The sequence below is a fragment of the Puntigrus tetrazona genome, chromosome 7 (assembly GCF_018831695.1).
Source record: "Puntigrus tetrazona isolate hp1 chromosome 7, ASM1883169v1, whole genome shotgun sequence".
Classification (NCBI taxonomy): domain Eukaryota; kingdom Metazoa; phylum Chordata; class Actinopteri; order Cypriniformes; family Cyprinidae; genus Puntigrus; species Puntigrus tetrazona.
In genome coordinates this window covers 31,069,326-31,090,166 of record NC_056705.1, presented here as the reverse complement: position 1 = coordinate 31,090,166, position 20,841 = coordinate 31,069,326, and the positions used below count along the sequence as shown (strand labels likewise).

At 37.6% G+C, this 20,841-nt stretch overlaps 1 protein-coding gene across 3 annotated transcripts in view; it reads right to left on the bottom strand.

Annotated features, from left to right (window-relative positions):
* Positions 1–20,841, bottom strand: part of plcb3 (phospholipase C, beta 3 (phosphatidylinositol-specific)) — a 44,156-nt gene that overhangs the window by 3,658 nt on the left and 19,657 nt on the right. The window contains exons 3-33 of one of the 3 annotated variants that reach the window (XM_043244406.1): positions 14,624–14,692; positions 14,391–14,531; positions 14,036–14,115; positions 12,924–12,977; positions 12,723–12,795; positions 11,887–11,987; positions 11,156–11,322; positions 10,929–11,075; positions 10,697–10,854; positions 10,396–10,478; positions 10,225–10,309; positions 9,738–9,885; positions 8,627–8,728; positions 8,385–8,464; positions 8,203–8,299; positions 7,946–8,030; positions 7,556–7,680; positions 7,314–7,468; positions 7,057–7,218; positions 6,845–6,944; positions 6,663–6,767; positions 6,282–6,376; positions 5,229–5,361; positions 4,576–4,611; positions 4,356–4,465; positions 3,243–3,352; positions 2,502–2,658; positions 2,312–2,388; positions 2,134–2,223; positions 1,371–1,431; positions 622–708 (exon numbers count right to left, since the gene is read on the bottom strand). In XM_043244406.1, coding sequence (XP_043100341.1) covers positions 622–708; positions 1,371–1,431; positions 2,134–2,223; positions 2,312–2,388; positions 2,502–2,658; positions 3,243–3,352; positions 4,356–4,465; positions 4,576–4,611; positions 5,229–5,361; positions 6,282–6,376; positions 6,663–6,767; positions 6,845–6,944; positions 7,057–7,218; positions 7,314–7,468; positions 7,556–7,680; positions 7,946–8,030; positions 8,203–8,299; positions 8,385–8,464; positions 8,627–8,728; positions 9,738–9,885; positions 10,225–10,309; positions 10,396–10,478; positions 10,697–10,854; positions 10,929–11,075; positions 11,156–11,322; positions 11,887–11,987; positions 12,723–12,795; positions 12,924–12,977; positions 14,036–14,115; positions 14,391–14,531; positions 14,624–14,692 — 3,273 coding nt within the window. The remainder of the gene's footprint in view (positions 1–621; positions 709–1,370; positions 1,432–2,133; positions 2,224–2,311; positions 2,389–2,501; positions 2,659–3,242; positions 3,353–4,355; positions 4,466–4,575; positions 4,612–5,228; positions 5,362–6,281; positions 6,377–6,662; positions 6,768–6,844; positions 6,945–7,056; positions 7,219–7,313; positions 7,469–7,555; positions 7,681–7,945; positions 8,031–8,202; positions 8,300–8,384; positions 8,465–8,626; positions 8,729–9,737; positions 9,886–10,224; positions 10,310–10,395; positions 10,479–10,696; positions 10,855–10,928; positions 11,076–11,155; positions 11,323–11,886; positions 11,988–12,722; positions 12,796–12,923; positions 12,978–14,035; positions 14,116–14,390; positions 14,532–14,623; positions 14,693–20,841) is intronic. The other 2 variants (XM_043244407.1, XR_006251354.1) reach the window with 2 other exon arrangements.

Sequence of the window (20,841 nt, the reverse complement as noted above, 5' to 3'; positions counted from 1 at the left end):
CCAATGAATTATTAGTTTAGATATGTTCTAGCAGAATTATTCGATATACCCTATTTCTTTTTGCAAAATTTGTGAGAAATGGTTATAAAGGGGTTTTAACAAATGTGGTTAAAACGTTTAGTACTAAAAAATAAGAACAAATTACAAATAAGAAGGCAAAGGGGGGACCAAAAAGGTATATCCACCAGAAGTAAAAAAATTCAAGCAAAGGCTCGTCCAGTTAACTTTGTGCCTTTGACAGTTCTGCACAGATAATCAGAATACAATCCCATACCTAGGAAATCTATTATAGGAGCCACTGAGGGTGCTGTTAAACAGTGTTCAAATACACAGCCGGGTTCTCTTTCTTAACTTATTGTCCTTTTTAAACCTGTTGAATATTTTCACTGTGACAATTTGAAATGCACACTTTGTAGTATGATGTGCAACCCTAGCTTTCAGAATCTGAAATGATGACCTGAAAATCCGACCGGAAGGCTTTTCTGACAGCTAAGTACGTCGGCAGAGCTTGTTGGGAGAGATCAAACAGACTGGCTATTTTTTTTTTATTTTGCCATAAATGTGTGGAATTGATTAATAAAGAAAAGAATATAACGATGAACAATCTGTGCATGGACTGACCATCGGAACCTCCTCCTCTATTTTTTGAAGAATGTCCTTGTGAAGGCCTTTTAACTTCTCTTGTCGCTTCCCTTGAGACACTTCCAGCTAAACAGAAAAAGAAAGAATTAAGGAAATTAATAAATTGTTTTGTTTATTTTTAAGACAGCTTTGCTTTTAATTTTGACAGGACAGATGATAGCTGACAGAAGGCAAAGGGGTAAAAAGATAATGGAGTGAAATCGGGAAAGGTCTGCGAGTCGGGACTCAAACTAAATGATGACGAGGCTACCCGTGCCGACCTGGATGGTTTTTGACAGCTGAGTATGTCGGCGGAGCTTGTTGGGAGTAATCAAACCGACTGGCTATTCAGCTTAAGGAGCCAGATTATAAGAAGATAATATCTCAAATGATTTATGCTTAGTAAATACTGGGTTTCACTACGTGTTCTTAAAAAAACCCCACGATAATTCAGTTCTTTTGAGGCTGCTTGTGTGTCAAATATGGTATCAGTACAAAGATATTACTTATTGACTTATTGAAGCCACCAATTGTAGTATCAAGCCAACCCGATAACAGTCTCCAATAGTTCTTTGATGTCGGTATGGCGTGTCAAGGCCTTTATGCATTCAGTACACACAGTTAACTGTTAAAAATTAAAAACGGAGTGGCACTTAATTAGAAAAAGGTAAGATTAAGATTGTCTAAAAAGATAATACACCCTAAACAAACAACACTAAATGCATAAATGTTTCCACAACTCTACTCACCTGTCGGATTAAGTTAACCGATTCATTGATATGTTTCCTATTGATCTCATTCAGCTCCCTGCTGAGTGAGAGAATGACAGAAGGTTACAGTCATTATACACTATCATCGAGGTGCTAAGAGCAATGCTGACCCTGCAAAGTTTGTTATGTTAATGGCTTGATGAGCCTCAGCATCAAATTCACAACTGGTAGCTTTTCTCTGTTTCTCCTTTACATTTTATCTGACAGTTTCAATAACAGGACAATGAAAAATATAGCTGCTTGATTTCTCGGAGGCATTTCAGAACATTTCACATTAAGATGTGGAGTCAAAAACAACAGTGAGACATGGGGGTGAAGATGATGGTGATAATTTTTTATTTTAGGTGAACCATCCCTTTAAGGCAGATAGTGTCCATTCACAGGTCACCGATATATCATTCGCATTTATCCTCAGCATCCACTGTGTTTCAGAGGCAAGCCACTTTAAGGTACTGTATAGTTTGCCCCAAAATGAAAATGCTTTTATCATTTATTCATGTGGCTCCAAACATGTTAGACTTATTGTCCTCTTTGAAACAAGATCAGGTTTTTTGTCCATACAGTGAAAATCAATGGTAACCAAAACGCGCTTGTTACCAACGTTCTTTATAATATCTTGTATGAGTATGAAATGAGAAGAAGTTGACTAAATCATGACAGAATTTTTATTTTGTTTGCACTAACCTTTTAACCCTAAACTGACACTAACACTGTCCTTGAGATAAGAAAAACTATTACTCACGCCTCGGCCTTGTCCTTTTCTGATTTTTTGGCCTCGATGATGCTGTTCAGCCTTTTCCTGTCCAGAATCTTCTGCAACTCTTTCTTTTCTCTGTGGGTAGAAATGTGACAATTTAGCATTTGCCAACAAACACATAAATGGACCTCAAACACATAAACAAAGAAGAATGGTTTCTCACTTGTCACACACTTCCTTGAGCTTCTTGATCTGGGCTGCTTGGCATTCTTGGGCGATTTCCCTCAATTTCTGATTGGCCTGACACACAAGCACAGAGTCACATAGAATACACATTTTTTTGCAGTGTGTGTGAAGTGCCTTAAAGAGCAGCTGTGATCGCCGTGTCTTTGGGCGGTAGTCATGTGTCATACCTCGTTGAGGTGGAATTGTTTAGCCTCTTTCTCTGTCTGATGCTGTGCCTGTCTAAGCACAAGAAGCTCCTGCATCTGCTTCTCTTTGAAGTGGTCCATCTGTTTCTGCACCTCCACATCCAGCTCATTCAGTTCCCTCTGACCCTCCTCTGACCCACTACACACACACACACAAATAGCAAACATCTATTCAATAATAAAAATATGATAATATTAATAATAGTGAATAAAAAAATATTCAAAGCAAACAATCTCCAATGTTCTTTTACCTAAAGGCCAGCAAAACTTTTTTTTTTCAAAATTGAATTTGACTCTGGAACTTGAAATGTACCTTAAATGTACCGATTTAACTGATTCGACACTATATCTAGGTCACTAATAAATTAAGCAACGTTCTGACAGTGAGCATGTGAAAACTATTCAAAAGGCAGATGTTCTATAAAAGGTCAGAGTGTTTGGTATCTCATACAACTTAATGAAATAAAACAGTTTGTGGTTAACCGTTGGTGTCCCTCCATGCTTTAAACAATGTGAAATAAGCATCAGAGTTTGATTCCACGCTCTTCCTCATGAGAACTGAACATTCATTTCCATTTGGCTGCTTTACCACTCTGAGCTTCTGACCTCTTGATCGCTCTGTAATCATTGTAAGAATTACAGTAAACAGCACTCGAGCACAACATCCACCTGGTCAGCACTGTTTAAGGTCAAACAGTCAATGTTGAATCTAAATGTCCTCACGTTTTCTTCAGACTGGAGCGGAGGCGCTTCTCCATCTGACTCCGTTTCCTCTGGAGGTCAGAGTTCAGCTGACTACAGCGAGTCCTTTGCTCCTTATTGAGGGCCCACACCTGAAACACATAAAAAACAATATAATTATAAACTTTTTAAGCTTGCAATTCTTATGCCACAGCACAACTGACTGCTTGATACTGATTGGCTGATGACGTTTCAACATGAAACATTGATTCATTTCCATGTTGAATCATGACATTGAAGTAACTCCAGGTCTTGAGCTTATTAACCATATTACTTTAGCTAAGGATCTGACCTTCAAAAAGCCATACAGCTAAGAAAATTGACTAACACCATTGCTATCTACTGAGAACTGTGCTAGACTCAAGTTCTCTCGCTCAATAACGGCGACTCCAAATCCTGGTCCTGGAGAACCTCCAACACTGCACATTTCTCTCTTATCTGACAAACAAATTTGTTGATGAGTTCAATCAGATGGGTTTGATTAGGGAGGCATCTAAAGTGTGCACTGTTGGAGGTTCTCCCAGACCAGTATTGGAAACTTTTGCTCTATAATATTGTTACTATAATAACTTTAAAAGCTAATGAATGCTTGGCTGTTTTGACAATTAAATGTGTGAAAGAAGGTTTTACATAGTTTTTACAGTGTTTTATAAAATAAAAACATTTCTTACTTGAACTAATTCCAGAGCTATAAAGGCTACAACTGCCACATTTTTGCAAAGAAGAAATGTATAAAGCAAAGCTCACTTTCAAATCAGATTTTTGTTGGTCAATGTAACAAATTTTAGTGTCTTGAACACATTACCAAATCTGCAAAATTCTTTTTTTGAAAGTTGTGAAAACACCATCATGGAAATTTCATTTGAAAATGTAAGATCTGTAAGATTTATCGATAGCAAAGCCCATCAAATAGGACATATTAGCTACAGTGCATGTTCATACATACTAGAAATACATGGCAAAAAACCCTTTCCATCCAGGCTTTCTCAACCAAATGTCAAAGCCGGATTTGAAGAACGTGCACATTACCATGTTAAATATAGCCCGGATGGTACATACATAACTGCAAGTAGAGTGTTTTTTTTTTTTTTTTACCTTTTTTAGATGTTTCTTTTTCAGCTCCTTGAGTTCTTTGCATTGCTTCTTCAACAGCTTCAGGTAGGAGTTGTGCTTTTTGAGCTCATCAATAGACTCTGGTTCGATTACTGCAAAACACAAACAGATGCAAAGCTTGTCTGTGATCTGCAACATCTCTCAGCATTCTACAGGGGACAGATGAGCGTACAATGATTAGATGAGAGTGAGTGAATCTTACCTTTAAGAATATTGTTGACTAAATCTTCTTTTTGGCCTAAAATGTATTACACACAAGCACTCAGTTCACTTAATGGACATGACATGCATATTCACAAATAGACATTGGAGGTATAACGTTTCAGTATGTATTGCTGTTTCGAAGGTCACTGTTTGAGATAGGGGGGGTTGGGGGTGTATTCTTAATTAGCTATTTTTATTAGAAATGTTCACAAGAATCACAAGCACTTGGTAACAGCTTGCCTTAAAAATAGCAGTACATATTCATATAGCATAACATGAGAACTAAATTTGAAAGGAAATTCTCTAAAAATTTTTGTAAAAGCTTAAATTGGTTGTCCACTCTTAACCATGCTGCCAACTTGAGAAAACATCTTCTGCTATGCTTTGTTTCTGTAGTCAACAGCACCTTGAAGTCTTACAGAGTGCGACACAGATTAACCTTGCACTGTGCATCACTCCAAATGTCTTTACCCAAACAGATTATCATCTTTTTATCATGACAGAAAACTGCTATACCCCTAACAGACAGGAGAAATGAAATGGCTGAAACATTATGGCCAAAATGCAAACATGGGGAGGGGTGTGTGCATGAGAACGAAACTGAGCAAAACAACAGGAAAATGAGTGACTGGTTCTGTGATGAGACCGAACCTGATGCAGGAGGGTTCATGACCTCAGTAAGTACAGGAGGAACTGTTGAAGATGGCACAGGGCAAATAGGGTCAACAGAGGTCAAGCAGCCAGAGTCAAACTTGTCTCCTTCATCTTGTTTTAAAGGTCCACCCTGCAGACACACACACACACACACACACACACACACACAGTATGTATTCACTTAATGGCTGAAACACCTACAAGATGTTCATTCATGCAGAAGTGAGTAATTTGAACACTAATTTGAACACTGCCTGTGACTGGGTGTTACAAGCACTTTCTCTGTCTGTTTGTCTCTCAAAAAAATGAATCGCTGTTGTACTCTCAATTGTAAGTCGCTTTGGATAAAAGCTGTCTGCAAAATGACTAAATGTAAATGTAAATGTAATGTAAAGTGAGCAAATAGTAAAAGAAATAGTTTTGCATCAAAAATTTGCATCAAAAGAATCACTTGCTTGGGGAACAGGACTGAATACCGCTGACGGAAGATTTTCAGTGAACAAAAACGTACATTTTGGTTTGTTTCCCACACAAAAACAAACCTTTGGAACAACAGAAAGATAGGCAAATAAAGTTTCTTTAAAATTTTAGGATGGATTGCAAGTTCAAATGGGAGATCACTAGGTGGATTGTTTAGTTCAAGTTCAAATTTTTCATTCAAAACAGTCACTAGCCACGTTTTGATTACAGATTTGCACAAAACTTTGCCGATATTTTATAAATGTCCATAAAAAAGTATTGCAAAAACTATTTGCAAAATGTTCCTATTAACCAATGTTATGCCACTAAAACATAATATTTTGCCTCTCGCAATAAGTCATGGCTACGGAGAGAGAGATTTTTTGCAAGATTTAACAGATTTTAAATATATTTATACATGTATACATGTATCTTTACATAAGCAGCATGGAGAGCCACTTCAGAAATGTGTGAGCTGCAATTTGAAGGGTAATGGAAAGGTGGCTACTATAACCAGAATTTTACATAGGATACAGCCAGTCATTTGCTAAATGACACCTATAATGGGTCAAATTGACAGGTGTGACTGACCTCAGTGGGATCCTCCATAAGTGCTAATAGCTGCCTTTCTCTCTGGGCCAGCAGAGAGAGATGTTTGATTGGGTTTGTCAGAGCCTCTGCATACTCTACACAAAAACAAAGAGCAAGACAGAGGGGAAAAAAGTAAGATTCCAGAACAGGGTGTGATTATGAATGGTGCAGAAGGCAAACATCAGGGCTTATAACTGAAAGACTGCTAGATTGAATCATACTCTGGGTGATCCATTAACCATATTTTTTGTTTTATTACATATATACACAAACATTTATATTTGCACAGCAATATAACTCACCAGCTGCTAATATTTCATCTATGTAGCAGATTATAACTCATTGTCACGGCATTCATAGTCCCACAGAAACCTCTCTTACCTTGGTGTTCGTTGGGAATGTAGTCTTGTGCCTCAGTGTACACAAGTAGGGACGACAGCAAAAGTGGTTGGTTGAGCTCATTCTTCAGACAGATGTAGTGATATCCTAATAGACGCATAAACAACCAGATGTAGTACCAGCCTAACGAGACAGTTAGAACACAGTTTCAGATTTGTACAAACCTGGGCGCAGTGCCGATACTGGCAAAATGCGATGGCCGATAAACTTTCCATTTTCTTCATACACTGCAACTCGCAGAGATGCAAGAGTGGGCAGCACCACCTAGAAAGACAGAAATTAACAGCATTTCATTTAACAAAAAAAGTGTAGATTATTAAACAGTTTTACAGTTTCATGAATTTGAGATATTCGCTTAAGGACAAACATTTCTTACCTTGTTGAACACAAATGTTTCATCATCCCAGACTGGGTCCAGAGAGTTGTTGTTAGATGTTTTCGTTCGATACTTCCTTTTAGTGTCTGCAGGGAGTCCAAACATGTCCACCTCCACATAAACACCAACCTTCTTATCATTCAGAAACTGACCTGAGATGATCTATGCATGCGAGGGAAAAGTGACAAATGACAAGACTGTAGATATTAGATTTGAAATTACAAGGTAAAATAGCATACCACATGTGCACAAAATACCTTGACTTTAACTGTGTTGGCTACAATGCCATCCACAATGTCCATAGTAAAGGGGTCAAAGTGTTTGTCCGTGCGTCTCATGAACTCCGGCTTCAGCAGATAACCACAGCGGCCGTTATATTCAAACACCCCCGTGTTCAGCTGCATCGGCAAGTCTGAGAGAGAGAGAACAAATAAACTAACTTTAAGATTTAAGGCTCCAAAGAAGACGGGAATATCAGAGTGCTCTTTGCAAAGCTGACCGAGAGTTTGGAAGTTAAGCGCCACCATTTGGCATCCCACGTTCCAGAAGAGCTGTGGCATATAGTTACTAGAGTCCACACGAGTCCCTTTGGGGTAGATCCGACTCAGCTGCTTTTTATTGTATCTGAAAACAGGCATTTCGTTCAGGAAGAACAACATTTTTTGAAAATAAAAGCGCAAACATCTACATGCCAAACACAACTATTAATGTGACCCGATTCGTTTATTATCACTATTATGACATGGTAGAATGTACCAAAACTTAACTAGTCTTCTGCTAAATACAACGATTTTTCTTCACATACTTTTAGCAGATAAATAGCCGTAGCAACAAGGATGCAGCACATTATAACAGTCATTATCTGCTGACTGTGGCTAGTGAAGGATACTCAACAAACTCGCTGGGAGAGTTCTTTAATGTGTCCATGCCTTTGGTCTCCACAAAAGATGACATCTCAAAATATTTATTCCTCTCTGAAAAGAGAAAGAGAGGGATCAAAGACGAACTGTGCAAGACATCTCACGGACTAAACAATTATGAGACTTCATGAAATGGACAGGTAATTCTGTCCTGGCTTCTAATTGCTCTCAGACATAGAACGCATAACATAGTAACAGCTATGATGTGAAAGATATCACAACTCACTGGCTGCCGCTTCAAAGGATTTGAATTTGACAGGTTCTATGTAGTTGACCAGCGTAGACATCTCCTCTGTAGCATTCACCTCACTGTACGCAGTACCCTGAAACAGCGAGACACGTCAAAGCTGCACACAGGAAGAGAGACTGAGAGAAGAACAGCAAACGTGACAGATCGACAGGAGTTACCTCATCAGTGTTGTTGTGTTTCTTTGGATCTGGAATGGGTTCCTCTTCCTCCTCCTCTTCACTCTCCCCATCTCCCCGATCTAAAAATTCACATAAAAAAATAATACACACAGAAACAAAGACACAGAAAATGTATTACATACTATGAATGCATTAATTGTAAACTTCCATACTGGTGCCTAAGTGACATCAGTTGTCATCCTGATTGGTTGAGACCTCATGTCAACTAGGCACAAACCCACCAATAGACTTGCGGATATCAAGATCTTTGGCCATCCTCTCTGCAAGCTTCTCGCCCCCATTGGACATGAGCTGACCCACCTCCCCATCAGACAATGGACAATCTAAACAAAAATCTTATAATGAATGGGTTTGAATGTGAAATGAAATCGACAACAGAAAACTGCATTATGTGTATTTGAAATTGTTGAATGAGAACAAAAAGAGTGAAAGCTACAACTAAAGCAGATCTTTATACATTTTCAGTGCAGATGAGATGCAAAATACAGCTAATGAAAGAGTTCAAACCGTCCAAGAAAGAGAGTCAAGAAGAGTAAATGATGACAAATGATGACAAACAAGGGTAAATGATGACATATGGTTCATTAGCTAACTCTCTTAATCAGGCAGAGATGTGCAGTAAAATGGTCCATGAGAATACGTGATAAGAAAAAAATTATGCTAAAATAAAATGTTATGTTTTAGCATAGAAGACCAAACGTGAAATGGTTGTTTAAGACGGTAATACCAGAAAAGACAAAACAGTAAAGGTTGTGAGTGAGCTTGCTGTCAGACTGATTCAAGCTTACGTCATGGTTTTTAGACTTGTTCACTAAAAGAGACATTTAATTGCAAATCAGACATCACAGATCGCACCTGTTGCTGGGACAACAAGCAGGACAATCCAATAGTGCTGAATCGCACAGAGGCTGCTTTTGTATACCACTATGCACGGATAGTGGTATACCGACACGGATTTTCAAAAAATGATTTTAACCTGATTCTTCATGAAACTTCAGCTACAGGCTTCAATTTACTTGTAAAAAGTTTTGCACAAAAACAGTCCTATGTATATTTGTAAAAATGACCTTTATTAACTTTGATTCCCTCGAATGATCCACAAATACTTATGTCTGGTCTTTTATTTTTTTTTTCCACTGCTCTGCATCTCTATTTTTAATAAGTACACATGTGAATAGACCCAATGTTAGATGAAACCCGATTTTGAGACATGTTGCTACAGTGTACATAAATTATTGTAGTAATTGTTTTGATGTATTGGCAACCATTTCAATCAGAGTCACTTTTGGGGTGGATTAAACTAGGTTTATGTGCGTGTGTGTGTATACACACCATTCAAAGGTGAGGACTGCTCATCTGTTCCATCTTTCCGTCTAATGCTCCCACCATTAGAGGCCCTGTGCTGATGTTTCTTCTTGTTCTTGATCAAGATCTTCCCCATGAGTTCCTGGGGGCTTGGCAGTTGTTGACCAGCAACCAGCTGTAAAAACAATAACATAAAACATATGTATATGTACATAGAGAGAGAGAGAGAGAGAGAGAGAGAGAGAGAGAGAGAGAGAGAGAGAAATATTATGACTGAAATTAATGGCTGTCTGAAACAGCCAATTTCCTTCACAACACTTTTATTACTCCACTGGTCTTTGTTTAATGTTAACAAAGGTTGGCTATGAAAGTTTATAAAGATTTAAAACCTTTTAAAGATCGATTGACTGATAGACTGATGTATTAATTGATTTAAAACTTAAAAAACATATAAAATGAAACGAAATTGGGTTTTATAATTATTGAAGCCTTTTTATGGTGTTGAAGAACTCACCGGATATTTCTCTAGGGGTTCAATGAGCAGCGCATCCCCGAACATAGAGCGACAGTACTCTGCCATTTTAGCCTGCTGCTTTGCCCTAAAAGACCGTATGATAATCAAGATAAAATAAACAAGATAAAAAACAAAACAAGAAATATGCATTATGCACACACTTATACTTACGAGTCCACATGATTTTCAAAAGACAGAATTAGAGGGTAGGGAGATGTCTTGAATGCACTTTCAGCAATGGCCTCGATCACTTCCTAAAAATGCAAATACTGAAACTTTATCCCTCATTGTAGTTCAGTGTGTGTGTAGTCTGAACAAAGAAGCTTTCATTTTGACAGTAAAGGTGCAGTCACGTTTTTTGCAGTCACAGTTTCCAAGTTAAAAAACTGAGTTTCATCAGCTTCACTTTCAAACCAAGCAGATTTCTGTTGGTCAGCAGGCAAATCCATGTGACCAACTTGAATAAACACACCTTAAACGAAATCTCAGTTGTCATGGTAAAACCGTGTGTGATGATTGGCTCTTCTTCAGGTGGGCGGCCCTTCCAGCAGTCCAGCTCTATACAGCGGCATCCTGTCAGCAACACCTGCCTGTACATCTCCACTGATGACAGGCCTGTCAGCTGACCCACTGAAGGGGGAAACGCATAGAGGTCAAACATGATTTATGTATGCAAATATGGTAATGTTTATGCATTTGCGTACCTGTGAGGTATGTGTTGTGTGAGGAGTTGATGAAATAGTGGGACAGGGGTTGGTTCATATCATCGATGATGTCCAACCTCTCAGGAGGAACCACAGAGTTCTCCTCCCCGCCAAGATACTTTGTGAAGCCCATCAGAGAGATCTGATCTGCTCACACAAGGACATGTGAAACACCATCAGACTCACTGTCACCATGTCTAAACGTGTGTGTGTGTGTGAATTTGTACCCCTCTCCAGCTGGCTGGTGTTGGTCTCGTATCTCTCCATAAGCTGGCGGACCTGATCTCGCTTGAGTGGTGGGTAAAGAACCTCATTTAGTCGAGAATCTCTCTGTTTTCGATTTATAAAGTCCATCAACTGATCCAGAGACAGGAAGGGCTTCCCTTTGGAGCCACTGGGTACACACAGAAAATAATGAAATAAGTCACAAACATTAAATAAAATAGTTACATAAAGACATATTTGGACTCACTTAATAATGTATAAATTTCACTGTGTTAGAAACAAAATTTCAGCAGTATTTATTTTTACATTGACATGTTCCACACAATCACATTTTAAATGATTTTAGTAACACTTTATTTATCGGTTACACCTATTAGTTGCTTATTAGCATGCATATTACTAGAATATTAGTCATTTATTAGTACTAACTGAGCTCATAATAATGCCTTACTGTACATCCCTAATCCTACCCTATACCTAAACCTATTAATAAGCAGCAAATTAGGAATCTATTGAGACCTATTCTATAATGTTACCATTATTCTGAATAGCATAACTATTGTTTTTTTGTAAATATCAAATCTAACAAAAACTTTTTCTGTAGTAAAAATCCTATTAGGATAATATAGTAAAATAACATTCTTCTTTTAGCATTCATACGTAAATAAAAGGTAGGCAAGTGCTGAAGCGGTTACTGTATCTTTGTCATTGCTGTTAGACTTTGTTCACTCACAGCTCTACGAAGATACGCTCCACCTCTGGTCTGGGACTTAGTTTGTTGAGAAAGTTCTGGAACATTTCCCAGGTGAAGTCATCCGGCTTTATACCCTCCGCCTGAAGAAAATGATTCGAAAAAATTAATGTAATGAGTAAATGAATGAATTAAGACTAAAATATAAATCTTAATAAATAATATTATAAAAAGCTATGTTATTGTTAAAGGTGTAAACGGAGTAAAATGCAAATTCTACATTTCTGTGTATTTTAAAAGGAAAAATTACCATGGAAAACTATCTTGTTGTATTGAAAATACATTGATGTATACAGGCCTATATGATTACGACATTATAAAAAAAAACAACTCATATCCACATGACAAGCCAGACAGTACCTAACACAACGCAGTTCAACATTTGCTCTGCATTCTAAAGTGAGCTGTGCTTGTTTTTGGGGTTGCTCATATGGGTACAGTGAATGACTAGATTATTTAAAAAAAACACTTGTTAAAAAGGCATAAAATAAGGCCTCAACCACCAGAGGGCAGTCTAAGACAGTGAACAGTCCTACATGTGGATGGGCTGATCTAAAACCAGCTCCGCTGTATCTAAACTGAACCATAAAAGGCCTGTACGCAGATCACCATAGAGTGGCAAAGAAATGACAAGGAACGTATTACACGTGAAGACAGAGAGAGCCGCGACAAGAGATTGGACTAAAGATACGATGGGTGTGGGTTAAAAAACATTTCTAATGAAAGAGACAAAAAACAGACACAAACACGTCACACGGAATCACGGTGAAGGGTAAATCTGGATGGTTAAATGTGTAATAACTTGACTGACTGATTACCCTGTTATTGACCAGACCACAGTGCTCCAGCGCCATCTCCACACGTTTTTTATCCGAGAACATTTTTAGGATGCTGAGAGAAGTGAAAGAGAAAGAAAAAGAAAAGAAGTGAAAGCAAGATAAAAGAAGAAGTGGCAAATTAGCAACGAAAGCCTTGAAGTACTTAAAACATGGTAAGACAACAGCTTGTGTTTTACTCACTTCTTCACTGGGATTTTCCCATCCTGGTTTACCTGCAGCTTCAGCTTGGTGTAACTACGAAAAAGGCAAAAAAAGATTTTACAGTATCACACTTCATCTTTTTCATCAGTCTAATGCTAATCATTTGCACTTAAATCTAACTAAACCTTAATGTCAGTAACACTATATATTTTTTGTACAACAATCACCTGACAAAAACTATGACAATAAAGGGTATTTTACTTGGCCTGGTAGGCTGCGACCTCAATTTCTGGTGGTAAATGAAGGTTTAACGTGAATAGTTAACTAAAAAAAAAAAACTGCGGCGCTTACTCATTATCAAGTCTTTAGGACTTCATTTCTTCCATGACTGGGGTCCAGAGTTTTCAATTTACATTTGGGTGAACTAACCTGACCAACCATGAACATCAATTACAAAACCCACCCTGAGGCAAACCCCAAGCCTTTAGTTCAAAGTCAAATTGTGAGTCTAATAGAACATATGACATTATAAAAGCACAACTGTAAGAAAGTCACAGAAGTCACGTTAATGATAAATAAAGCTGCAAGCAAATCTTTCTTTCAGACACAAGATCGCACATTTAAGATAGAAAAACCACAACAATAAGACAAAGTTGCAGAGAAAAAAACGGCAGTAGCATTTGAAAGATCATTTTTTAGATTTGGTCACAATCATGAAAATTGTGATATACAATAAATTAAATTGCATTGTGAGATGCCACATGTTCAAAAACATTAAATAAATACATCACAGGCAACGGTGCAATACAAAGTTCAGAGAAGTGGACGAACTCGTTTTTGTATTTGTGATCTAACAATATGTCAATTGCCTCAAACAACAGCTTATGGCGCGTGCACACACACACACACACACTCTACACAGACACACACACACACTACACAGACACACACACACACACACACTACACAGACACACACACACACACTCTACACAGACACACACACACACACACTCTACACAGACACACACACTCTACACAGACACACACACACACACACACACACACACACTCCACAGACACACACACACACACTCTACACAGACACACACACACACACACACTCTACACAGACACACACACAGTACTTACGCTTTGAATAAGAAGATGTTGCGGGAAGCATTCTGGGACAGTATATTTGTGGCAAGTTTAAACAGCTCATCAGTCCACACCTGGAAACCCAATCATAACACCAAATAAAGATTCATAAATTAACTCACATGTTTATTACGTAAATACGATAATCCTATAAGTCAATAAAACTTCAGTGTCAGACTTTTAAAAAGAGAGAGGAAAAAAAAAAAAAAAAAAATCAAATGAGAGTCATCAGATGTAGTTCATTCAGAGCACACACTTGCAGAGGTAGAAAGCAGAAAAACAGGACAGAGAAAGAGGGAGCGATAGCATGGACATGGTCTCTAGGTGACGGGCCTGTCGTCGTGGTTACCTTGCAATAGCCATCCTGCACAGCTTGGAAGTTGAGGAAGGAGATGTTGACCAGGTCATTGCCGTAGACGACAGTTAGCAGCTTTGTGTCGGAGTTGTTTTCTCCTTTGCCCAAACCCAGCGTATCACGTATACGTTGGTCCTACAAACACAGACAAACCTTACCACTCACGTGCACTGACACACGAACCTTTCCAAACATAACCTTCAAGACACGCACACATAAAAACATACCTTTGGCATCTTGGCAAACCTCCCTGTCCTGGTGTCCCTGATTTGACTGATGTCCAGGATTTCCACTTCCTATAAGAAAAAAAATACATAAAGACATAAATACATAAAAAGATAAATAAATGAATATTATTTTAGATCGGTGCTTCTCAACAAGAGAACCAGGGCTCAATAGTGGGCCGCAAAATTACTTCAAATGATTTGGACAGAACAAGAATTAATTAAGCATATAATTAACCCATTTAACAAACAACTGTTTTAATTTCTTAAGAGGGTTCCCTCCTTAAATATGCGATTTTATTTACTTCTTTAATCATCTTCTGTCAAATACTGCTGAATGAGATTAAATGTTTAAAGTTACTCCTGGAAATAATAATAGTTTTGTCCTTTAATTTCATTTCCTTGTTAAAAGGGTCATATGATGTGACTTCAAGTTTTCCTTTCTCTTTTGAGTGCTGTTTGTGCATAGATAAGATGCCTAAAGTTTTTTCCTTATAAAAGTTAAGACTTGTCCAAACCATCCTAAAACAGTTTAATTACGCATGCCCCCACGTCTACGTCACTGTGTGGGTTTATATACATAATTATTCAAAAAGCGAAGCCAGGCTTAAATCGTACGTTTCTCTCAACGTCGCACATGGCAGACATTCACTAACTCTCCTGGGAAAAATATTGCATTGCACCGATTTCTATCCAATCAGATTATCTTGAGAACGAAATTGCCCCTTCCTCAATAGCACCTGTCACCAACTAGGAAGTAGCAAATCATGAGATTTTTTACAACTTTACAACAAGGAAGAGCATTTAATACGTCTTGTCCGTTTCAGGAAAATATGTCAGCTTATAAAAGAAAAGAAAAGAAGTGATTTCATGCGGTCTTTAAAATGAATGGGGAATGAAATAACACTGAACAGAGGTCCAGAGAATCCCTGACACACATAAACACTGACAAAGCAAAGGATACCTTCGCAGAAGTGGAGAAGCAGTCATAAGCTTAGTGAACTTTAACTTGAGGACTTTATGATAGACTCACATCTCAGATAAACACCTCTGCTTCATATGCTCTGGAAAGAAAGTCTCGTAAAGAGAATAGCTGAGTAAATGAGCCGGGGGGGCTTATTAACTTATAAACAATAAACAAGGCCAATCTGGACTGTAAATACTCCTTTCTTTCTCGTTCCTGTACTCTCGTCCTCCTCCCACCGTGTTGTGTGACAGTACGGATGAAGTTGCTGAGTTGAACGTTCCCCAGAGTGTGTGCGAGGGTCATGGGTTACTGGTCCAAGTGTGCTAAGGACTGGTTCCAGTCCAAACAGGCCCAGCAAGACGGACCCGCACACACACAAACAAACAAACACTTGTAACCCTAACTCTAGCTAATTGGGACAATTTATTTAGATTTTTATGACTCATTTTCAGATACTGGGTGATGTCTCCATATATATATATATATATATATATATATATATATATATATATATATATATATATATATATATATATATATATATATATATATATATATATTAGCACAAAACCAAGTGATGTCTGTCCATATGTTTAGTTGTTAGTATTAGTATTCCCTTTAGAATCTATAAAATAAAAGGGGGAATAAAAATATTTTAAATCAAATTCAAATACGCTCAATAAAAAAAAATAATATTAATAATCATCACATTTTACTTGAGGTATGGAAATGTTTTAAATTCTTATGCAAATAGCTTTTAGCCTTGCTTCTTTCCCATTCCGTGGGTGTTACTGTAAATACAAACACAAGGAATCTAAAGTTTCTACCTCCGGGTGCTTTGCATACCAAAACAAAAGGCTAAAGTTAAACACATTACAAAAACTATTTAAACTGATCTAGAGACACACAAAGCTATATTTCCTACAGTTCAACTGTAAAGTAAAGTAAGATTGATAGTACCAACAGGTTGCATTCGGATAAACACTACAGGCTCAGAATATCTTCCTAAAAATGAAGCAAGCGTTTCTGCATAAGGGTGTAATGCAAAGGCTGTTCCTAGCATACATACATTCCCCTCATTCCTGGCGACTGTTGACCTAAAGTTTAATATTTAGTCCTCAATGTCACTGTAGTGTTATGTCATTAATAACGTTCAGAAAGAGAAACACTAATATCGGTTCTTGTACCGGTAACAGTGACTTCACATCAAACAACCGTTTCTCTTTTTGTTGTTCAGCATTCTCACAAGCAGAGTAATTCCCCTTCTCTGTTTTGTATTATAGCTTTTACCATACACTGCCACAAAAGGTGACAGAAGTCAATTTATTTAAACTACCCCCAAAAAAAAAAAAAAAAAAAAAAAAGGACAAAATGTTTACAAAACATGTCTGTGTACAAAACAGTGCCTTCAAAATTCTTGGAATACTCGATTCTAATTGGTCGTTCGTGGCATTCTGCAATGACAGTTGTCGTGGATATTATGGGTACTGATCTGATAAATCCATTTTTAAAAATCACGTGTTTTTCATTTTGCATTCCAATTAATCTCAATCAAACTGATGTTGGGTTATTTTGATTGGGAAAAAAAAATCAAATACAGCTAACTAACAATAAAACTAAAATGTGAAAACATAAAACATGATTTTTTTGAAAAAAATGCTGAGCTGAGCGATGTTTAAAGAAACAATCCGTCCAGTAAAGCACTTTGAAATGGAATTGAATACTGGTTTTATTGGAGATGTGTCTCAGGTGCAGAATAAGCTATGATATCCAGAACAAAGTGGTCTAATTTGAGTAACTTTCCAAAGAACCAACCAAATTTAGGATGGTAAGGTCACCAGCAACTGGAAAAAAAAAAAAAAAGTGCTTGGAGAGAGAAAGAGAATTGGGAATCTCCAGGGTACAGTCATTTAACCTATTACAATGCAAAACAGTACGACACAATAGTGAGCCACCACACCCTGACCGCAATTTACTGTCAGGACTTGCTGCGCCAGCGAGATAAAGAGGGATTTTTCATCTTAAAAGGTGATCTATATTAAGGAGAGAGTGCAGAGGTCATATGCATGACAGATGTGACGTCCCCTTGACTGCCTCTCCATATCTGGCAACAAAGCCCCAGGGGCCGTTCCCTGCGCTGAACCCAGCGAGTGACTGGCTTTTCTTGTTTCTTCTTGTGGGGTCAGACCTTAATCATGGAAACAATTAATATCCAAATACATAAAGCCTTCAACATGAAACAGAATTTCCCCTGCTGGTGAATGGATGAACAAATGACCTTATGAGCACAAGAGAACGCATTCAGGTTAAAGAGAAACTACCATGTGTGTTACTGCAACTTCCTTGTGTAGCCCTGATAACGGTTACTTCCTGTCGTGTCTGGCACTGGGACACATATGTGGGTGTTCAGAGTAAGTGAGGGTGCGCGTGACAGCTCTAATGATGAATAAAACCCAAAGGCATTGAGTAGCATTGTTGAAATTGAACACCCATGAGAACGACACACCTTACCATACAGACTTTTATTTCTTCCCTCCCCCTCTTCTTCTCTGTTTGTTTCACTCAAGGTTATGGACTGCTCCCAAATGATTTGAGAACCAAAAAAACCCTAAACTGTCTCAATCACTAGTGAATGCTTGGATTATTTCGTACTTGTACGCACAGAAGAACATCTGAGTCTGAGATTTTTTATTTTTTTATTTACCCTCGCTCTTCCAAGCTTGTGGCCATTATTTTGAAGCTCTGTAAATCGGATATATCTGCAAGTACTGCAGGATAGTGGCCATTATTTGGAAGCTATGTGCTGCAACATAAAACGAACCTATATGCCTTCAGAGGAGGTAATCACAAGCGTCTCCGAGGCAGACTGATGGGTTTTTATAACAAAAATATTTCTAGTTTTAAAATTATAACATAAATAACTGACTCATGTTATTTTTCATGAGAACACGGAGTTCGGGCTTCTTGGCTGACCTATGACTCGACGTATGACGCAACTTATGTCATAGTTCGTACGTCTAGTCAGAAGACAGCCAAGAAGCCAGATCTCCGCGCTCAGTCAGTCAGTCAGTTATTTACATAAAATTACATTACATAAATGTTATTAAATGTTATAACTGCAAAAATATGGGTAAAATTACAAAATGTTAGTGAGTAAAATATGGGGTAATTGATATTTTTGGGTGAATTATTCCTTTAATTCACAACGCATGCATGCATGAATTTGTTCTTAACCTCTGTATAATGGTCTTGTGCATTCTAAATGAGTGACCGCATGCCTGAAGCTAGTCATTTGCAAAAAAACACACCCAAACCATCTTCACATAAAACAAAATCCTTTGCAGTCTTTCGTCACTCTCTAAAGATGTACTCTCGACTGTGAGACACGGACAAAGTAAGATCCTTGAGCAAAGCCAAATGTCCACAAAATTGGTTTAAATATAATAAACACTGTGAATGTATCTGCACTGGTACAGCATGTGATTTTGTGTGTGTGGTTTCAGTCATTTTGTTTTATAATTTTAGAGCAAAAATAGTGTAGCGCAAAAATGACTGGTGAACAAAGATTCTTAATTTATAGTGTATATATTAATTACACATATACACAATTTATTATACATATACAATACATACCAATTGCACAATAAAGCAAATAAAGCAAAGAGCTGAAAAAACACTTTAGTAAAGTGTATAGATTAACTAGTTGCTTATTAGTTTATTATACTTGTTACTAACATATTGGTTATTTATTTGTAGGCTACATGATATTAATAGTAAAAAACTGAAAATGCTACAGTAAAAATTGTCTTTTCTTTGAAATAACCATGTTTTGTGTTCGTTTTTTCTTATCAGTTATGTTTATTAGGGTTGTATGTTACAGGTAATGTAAAATGAATGTTTATTGCATATTTCAGTTTAATGAGCCATTATGGTGTTTAGTGTTTGTGTGGATGACACTGAGCACCTTCTATATATATATAAAAGCTGCTTGTGATGGGCTTTGGTTCACCATGTGACTTCCTCATCATCACTTTCATTTGGTGGTTACCAGTGTATTTCAAAAAGTTCCAAAACAGATTTCGGTTCAAATAAAATAAATACGCTAATAGACATAAGCAGTTTTGTCATTTTTGAAAAAAACCCAAATCCCGTTATAAGCCAGACACTTATTCAGGAGAACATCTGATCATCTGTATCATCTGAAGCTTCACTGTCTCTGAATAATGCAGCAAGACAATTATTAAAAACACAGAAACAATTCCAAATCTAAATGGCTGGCAAGAAACTAAATTAAGGTTCTACATTGTCCTAGTTCATGTCGTGACCTGAATTGTACAGAGGTGATGTGGCAGGACCGGTTCTAGACTTCACACCATCAAACCATCACACAGTTTCTGTGCGAGGAAGAACAAGCCAAGATTCCCCGTCAGTGATTTGCAAGACTCCTATTAAATTACATGTGGTGTTTAGTTACAGCGATTGCTGCTGAGCGCTGTCAAACCAGACACTAGGCTTTTACTTTTTGCTGGGTTGATATGAAACCATGTTAGTGGTTTTCACAGAGGACCAAAAAAATAGGCTAAAAAAGGCAATTTCAATCTGATAGGCTGATTACACAACTTCTGGGAGTCATCAGTCCACCTGGAAATGAAGCATAATAAATGCCCAGGATTAGAAAGCGAGAACTTGTGATGAAGAGCATATCACCAGATTTGCCAGAGTTAGTCAATATCCATAAGCGGTGGATATATATATAAGTGGTGCAAAAAAAATTCAGCAACAACAGCGATGCTGTGGATAGGTTGTCAATATAAATGTCTTGTTTTGAATTGATCTTCACTTTGATGTGACAATATTGATTCTTAAATCCCAACAGCAATATTGTAGTGTGTGCTATTTTCAGTTGACGCATTAACAAAACCTAAACGTTTACGCAGCAAGCCTCCTATCTAATAATCACAATAAGCTTTTGCCTAAAAAAAGGGATGTAAAGCAGATTCAACTGCAAATTCTGTCAGTTTCATTATAAATGCCGTTTAAGCGCCCTTTAATATTTTAGCTGATCACTAGATCCACTTCAGTTCAAGCGGCAGCATGGAATATCAGGGCAACTGTTCATCTCTTCCTCTTTAGTTAAAGAGCACAAAATAAACAGGAATCAGACGGCATGTGGAAAGAAAAGTACAACTTAAATTGTAATTGGTCACATGTAATCACTCGATCAGAATTTGCCAAACAACATCTGTAATACAGC